At 35.7% G+C, this 6,924-nt stretch overlaps 1 protein-coding gene across 1 annotated transcript in view; it reads left to right on the forward strand.

Moving 5' to 3' along the window:
- Positions 1–6,646, forward strand: part of ZMAT4 (zinc finger matrin-type 4) — a 529,730-nt gene extending 523,084 nt beyond the window's left edge. The window contains exon 7 of the mRNA XM_055141948.1: positions 6,142–6,646. Coding sequence (XP_054997923.1) covers positions 6,142–6,178 — 37 coding nt within the window. The 3' untranslated portion in view covers positions 6,179–6,646. The remainder of the gene's footprint in view (positions 1–6,141) is intronic.
- The last annotated feature ends 278 nt before the right edge of the window (positions 6,647–6,924 follow it).

The following is a 6,924-nucleotide window of genomic DNA, read 5'->3' on the forward strand; positions in this document are numbered from 1 at the left end:
ACAGTTTTTCAACTCCACCCTTCTTCCTAACATACACCTCAGAGACTTGGGCCCTACGCAAACAGGATGAGAACACTATTCAGGTATCCCAAAGAGGAATTGAAAGAGCTATGTTTGGAATATCATGTTTCACTCAAGTGAGAGAAGGAATCTGGAGTTACGACTGCCATCAACAATCAAGGATCAGGGACAGTGTCTCGTTTGCCAAGGCATTGAAATCAGATGGGCCGGACACGAAATGTGATTTGGAGACAACCACTAGACTAGAGCTGTTATAGTCTATATTCCAGGTACGACAAAAGAACACCTGGCCACCCACCTACGAGATGGTCAAACTTCTTCGTCAAAACCCTGAATGAGTGGTTTGAGACTCTTAGCGAGCAGAAGCCATCGTGCTACACTAGCACGTGACAGGGATGAATGGAGATGTTATCGGTGCTTGCTCAACAAGATGACAAATGATACATGTGATACAAGTAGGAAATAGAGGCAAGCATTACTTACTGGTTAAGTGAGCAATAGATCAAGAGGTTTTAACTCCTATCAACACATGCGCATAAGGGGCAAAAAAAAAACCTTAAAAGTTACTATTAACTGACCTAAAATGACACATTGATGGAAAAGCAATAGTAGTGGGAGACTCTATATCCCACTTCATCATTAGAAAGATGAACCAAACAAAAATAAAAGACACAAGAGCCTTAAATATGCCACTAAAATAACTTCATTAATTGACATATACAGGGTCCTTCCTACCTCTAAAATAGAACTGTTTTCCAGAGTGCACCCTTGCATTCTTGCATTCTCCTAAAAAGACCACATACTAGGGAGTAACTTAACGCACATAAATTTGCAAATATAAAAAGCATATCAATAATCCTCTTATAAAATACTATTTAATCATAAAAAATAGAGGGTGGCGAGAGGGAAACTAGGGACATTGGTAGAGGGATATGTACACTGGTGGAGGGATGGGTGTTGGAACATTATGTGACTGAAACTGGATCACGAACAACATTGTGACTGTATATTTTACAGAGATTCAATTAAAATTTAAAAAAATGAAGAAACTGGGGGACATCTCAATGACTGGAACACTGAACAAAATCCTACTAGATACCCCAAAAGAGAATCAACAAAGATATACAAAGATTCTATAAAGTAAATGATAATGAAGAAGCAAACTATCAGAATTTATGGGACACACCAAATGTACTATTAGGAGGAAATTCATAGCAATACAGGCCTACATTAGGGAAGATGAAATAGCCCAAAGCAGCAACCTAAGGAGCAAAAGTCTTAATGACTTTTAAAAGGAATAGCAAGTGGATTCTAAAATTGGCAGAAGGAAGAAAATTGAAAATTAGAACATAAACCAGTAATAAAGGAATCAAGAAAATAGTACCAAGAGTAATGAACCCAGGAGATGTTTTTATTAAAGAATAAGTAAAACAGACAAACCTTTTGCCAGACTTTGGAGAGGAAAAAAGAGAGAGAAATACCTCTCTCTCTTTTTTAATAAGTAAGATCAGAAGTGAAAGGGGGAAAGTTACAACAGCCCCCTCAGAAGTACAAAATATGATGAGAGGTTACTTTGAAGTGAAAACTGGAAAATATAGGAGAAATGCATGGGTTCTTAGAGTCATGAATCCTACCATAATGAACAAAGACAAAGCAGAAAATCTGAATAGACCTATTATGGGCAAGGAAAAAACTAACTAAAATCTCTTCAAGATCAGAAACCCTTATCTAGATGGGTTTATTGATGAGTTCTATCAAATCTTTTAAAAAGACTTTTTACCTAAACTCTTATCTAATATCCAAAGCAGATAGTAATAATACTTCTAAACTTTAACTCTTACTCTTACTATAATACTACTACTACAAGAAAATTTCAGATTAATTTCCCCAATGAGCATCGCTGCAACAGTGCTCAACAAAATCTTAGCAAAGATATTCCAACAGTATAACAAAAGTGCCATACATTATGATCAAATATAATTTATTCCAAGAATTTCAAGAATGGTTTAACATATGCAAAAATTAATGAAGTATAGCACACAAACAAAAGGAAAGATAAAAATCATATAATCATATCAATCAGTGCTCATATGGGTATGAGAATGATCTGAATAAAACCTCCTAGTGGAGAATAGACTATAATGTTACTAGTCCAATATTCCCTAAAGGATTAAACTTCCTCTGATCTTATTCTTTCATCTTTCCCCTTTTGTTATCTTTGAATCTTGGGGCAGCAGCGTATTGTTCCAAGGGAAAGATATTTTTTTATAAATGCAAGCTCACTAAATTATTAATGCACTTTATGCTTTGGAGTCTTTCTCTTACTCAGATATTCAAGGGTTGAACAGACAAGATTATCTGAGACTTCTGTTCCCTACCTCAATTCTCAATCTTCATGTGACAAAATCCTGGTTCTTCCTCTCTCAACTTTGAGCTATCCCCAAGCTTTCACATTATTTTATCATCATCGTCATCATTACCATCATCATCTATTATGGTACACTTTCTTGAAACAGAGTTCAAGTGCATACTTTTGACATACAAAGTTTATTTCATATTCACTACTGCTAAAATGCTCAAACCTTCCACCACTTATTGTCCTTAATAGGTAGGAAGAATGATTCCTCATACAAATAGATCAAAAGGCTACAGAACCAGTGATACTTTGCGCTTTCATATCTTTTTTCCATGGAATCTGTAGGATGCTCTCTTAGAGACTATGTGAGTAAGGCATCTAGGGAGAGAATCAAAGTGTAGATTATGAAAGCATTCTGTCTGTCTGTAGTTTCCTGTTGTTCTTCTGTTGCTAAATAAAACCCTGTTTATGGCTTTACTAGTTGATCATCTATTCAAGGTCAACAGCACATTCATTATTATGAACATTCTTTTCCCAGTGTTCAATGTTTTTTCCAAACTTCTTTGAAAAATAATTGACTAACTGCAAAGCAAACCTCAACAGATAAAGGGGCATCAAAGATAGAGAAGGATAAAAGGATTGCTCTTAAAATTTGTATTGCAACAGGACAAAAATAATAAATAACAAAATTTTACTCATTGTTAGAAGGTTATATTTTATTTAATTTTTTCCCTATAAGCTTTTGGCTTTAGAGATATTACCCAACTGAAGAGCAGGACTTTCTTCCGACTGATTTGCTTAAAGGAAATTGGTTGATGAAAATGTGGTTAGCAATTCTTGTACACCAAAGTTAGCAGATTCGTCCCATTTTACTTCTGTCAGTGTAACTGCCAATAGTGCAGTGATTGTAGAACTTCAAAATGCCTGCTTTGGTTTCCAAATGGAATTATCCTGCAGGCTGGATGCTGCAGGGTTTTTTTCAGGCTCTTTTTGTGCATCTTTTACAGATAAATGGGCTGCAGCTCCTGCCATGTGGACTTGATGGTGCAGCTTCCCCAAGAGAGTTGAGTGAAATGAGTGAACTAAACAAGTGATGCCTGTCCAGGGAAGCAGTATGCTCTTTATCTGGGAAACTCCCTAAGGTTTAAGTACTTATTGATAGAAATGAAATAAAATTTTTGAGAAATCTTATGTGCTTCAGGATTAAATCTGTCTGCTCTGAATCTAAAGTGCTGAACATTTTATATAACTGTTGAGGTGTAATGGGGTACCTATAAACACAAACCCTTGGATAATATTGGGTTTAAATTCCTCTTGATACTTCTGAACAGTATAACTCAGGAAACTCAATTACCTTTTCTGAGATTCAACTTTCCTAGGATACATATTCATCTTTGAAGATTGACATCATGATTCATAGAGAAAATACATACAAAATGTTTTTGTTGGTGCCTCTTAATAAGAACCCAGTCCTTGCAATCAAACATATGGGAACAATGCTGACCTCACCTCTTACTGGTTGTGTCACCTTGAGAGAGAACCCCCTAGCGTCTCATTTTATTCATCTGGGCAGTAATTTAGTAAGCAATTCTTAATTGCTTGCATTAGAACTGAATGGGAATTTATGAATGTAGGAAAGCATATAGCACATATTGGAAATGTGAAAGTACTAGGGTCTTCCTCCTTTGAGGCAACAGTAAGCTTTCATTCATCTTGTAGGAAGTTATTTTCATCATCTCCAGAGCTAATTCATCAAGGCATGGAAGATTAGCTGAATTCCATGTATCCCACTCATAACTGTAATTAAGAATGGATCTTCCACCTGATGTCACTAAGAGAAAAGCTGCATTACACTGAAGTATTCAAACTCTGTTCACAAAGATGCATATAATTCCTGAAAGGCACAATACTGGGGTTTGTATGTTTGATAGTCATAAAATTACCAAATTCCTTTGGACAGTCATCATAATTCTTTCTTTTATACTATGGGGTCTAACTCAGAATTTAAGATATAAGATATTGAGGCCACAGAAATAGTACAGCAGGTAGGGCACTTGCCCCAAATACAGCTAGCTGCCCCAAATTCAATCTGCAGCTCCCCAAATGGTGGTCTAAACCAGGAGTAATCCCTGAGCACAGAGCAAGGAGTAAGTCCTGAACACTTTCAGGTGCACCCCCAAAAACAAAACAAAAAAATAATAAAATGCAATATTTTTCTGAAGCAAAGAAGCTTTTGATGTGAGCAGAAAAGCAAGCAAAAGGAAGAGATAACAAAGGGAAGTTCTAGAATAGCAATTGAATCAGAACATTGGAAAAAAGAGAGTTTGCGTAGGCAAATAAGTCAGCACAGTGGCTAAGAGAGGAATGGAAGGACAAGGAACAGAAAGAGCTGAGCGAAATAAATAAATAAATAAATAAATAAATTAAAGAGCTGAGCAAACCCTGACTCTCTCTGTTTTTCTAAACTCTTGGGTGATTAGCTCAGAAATTGAAAAATTACTGTAGTCAATGGTTCTTTATTCAGAATGTTGGTGATCAGGGCCAGGGATTTAGCAAACCTATAAAGAACTTGCTTTGAATGAGGATATGGGTTTAGTTCCTGGTACCACCATCAAAACAAAAAAGCAGAGGAGATCAGAACGTTTGTGAGGAGGGGGCTAACTTACTTATAGGCTCTAATACTCTGAGGAGAAAAACCCCACAGGCTCATAGATAACAAGTGTCACAAGTAAAGGTTAAGTATAAGCAAGATCAATTCTGTGACTAAATTTCAAAGTAAAATGGCAGAACTGGAGCATTCGACTTAAGGAGAAAGATTGTGTAGGAATGAAAGTTGGGACAGGGAGTGCATTGACTTGGGCATTTCAGTGTTATAGATAAAATCAGAGTTCTGAGAACACGGGGCACCTTCTGTTATTGTTATTTCACCTGATGTTTCTGAAGACCCAAGATTCAGACAATTTTTCCCAAGAAATTGCCATTCATTATGGTTTATATTTCCAAATGGAAAACAAGTATTTGCATTGTTATAATCACAGATCTTGGGAATGATTTTTATCATATATGCTGACCAGAGGGATTTACAGTGAGTCATCATAGATAGAGACTAACATACACTGAGACTGTTAACACCAACTGAAAGGTGTAAGAGACCAAACAAGAGAAGGAATGAGAGGAAAAGACAGAAAGAGAGACATAAACTCAAATTCTAAGTTTTTTTAAAATAATATATCTGCTGGAATTTTAAGCTTCCTAGAAAAAAAAAAGCAAAGGAAAAAGAATGACCTTTAAGATCACCTGATCCAACCCCCTCATTTTATGGATTAGGAAATAAGAATCAATCTATATTGTTTTAAAAAGCTTTCCATCAATAAAATGTTTCTATAATCCTGTAGCTAAGCACAGAACTATTTCCCCTCTAATGTTTTAGATTGATTTTATTTCAAAGTCATTTTTTCATGAGTCACATCTGACCTGAAACCAATTACGCTCCAGAGAAGAGTGCTGAATCCAGCATAGAAAGTTAACTTTCAAGGGACCATAATAATTCACACAACAAGCAAATAGTGCCTTTATTTTAAGTAGCATTCTGCAAAATACATAATCTCTCTGCATCCAGTCAGGTTTTCCCAAACATAATCAAATGTCTTATCTTTCTCAACCCACTGTTCTTTTCCCCCCTGATTTTCCACTTTCATTGCTGGACTTGAGGTAAAGTGTTAGATGTCCCACAGAATCCCTGTTATTTTTTTTTTTCTGTTTAGGAGTATATGTGACAAGTTGCTGATTTACCAGAGATAAGAGACTTCTCCCATCCAATTCTTCATGGCACACTGGATCCTGCCTCTGAACAGTTTATGAGAGGAAACAACTAGACCAGTGAAGGTTGAAGCTTTCAGAACAGAAGAGGAAAGTCTATATCACAGTGTCAGTATCAGAATTGGATGACTACAAGTCAGGCAAGAACCTTAATGACCATACTAGATCTCCAGTCTTCTGGATTATTTCTCTTTTTTTCTACACTTCAATTTCTTCTGTGAAGAAATTGTTCTACACTTCAATTTGTTCTGTGAAGTTCTAATGTGAACAGGAACTATGAAAATCTCTGATTGAATCTCAGAGTCCTTAGGAATCCAGTATAAACTCAGGTCCTAAATTTCTAGATTATTTCTCTTGCTTTCAGTTCAAATTAATTGGATTTTAATCATATTCATTAAAACTGTTTGTTAGGCTATAGTGGATTATTATTTTTTATTTTGACCGTATCAATTTGATTTTCCGTATTTTAGGTCAAAAAATCTTATTTTCTTCTTACCATCTGTACTCTTGTCTAGATAAATCTAGTGAAGTTCACTCAAAGAGTAACATGTACTTTGACTCCAGTCAACCAGAATACTGAACACTGACTAGTGGCTGGTTAATAAACTTTACATGCTCCAAACTGAACTAATAAAATTGAAAAGTTTTGCGAGAATTACTGGATACCAGACATATTTTTTTCCACACTGCTCTTACTGGCTTAAGCCAAAAAATATGAAATTTAATTA

The sequence above is a fragment of the Sorex araneus genome, chromosome 1 (assembly GCF_027595985.1).
Source record: "Sorex araneus isolate mSorAra2 chromosome 1, mSorAra2.pri, whole genome shotgun sequence".
Lineage (NCBI taxonomy): Eukaryota > Metazoa > Chordata > Mammalia > Eulipotyphla > Soricidae > Sorex > Sorex araneus.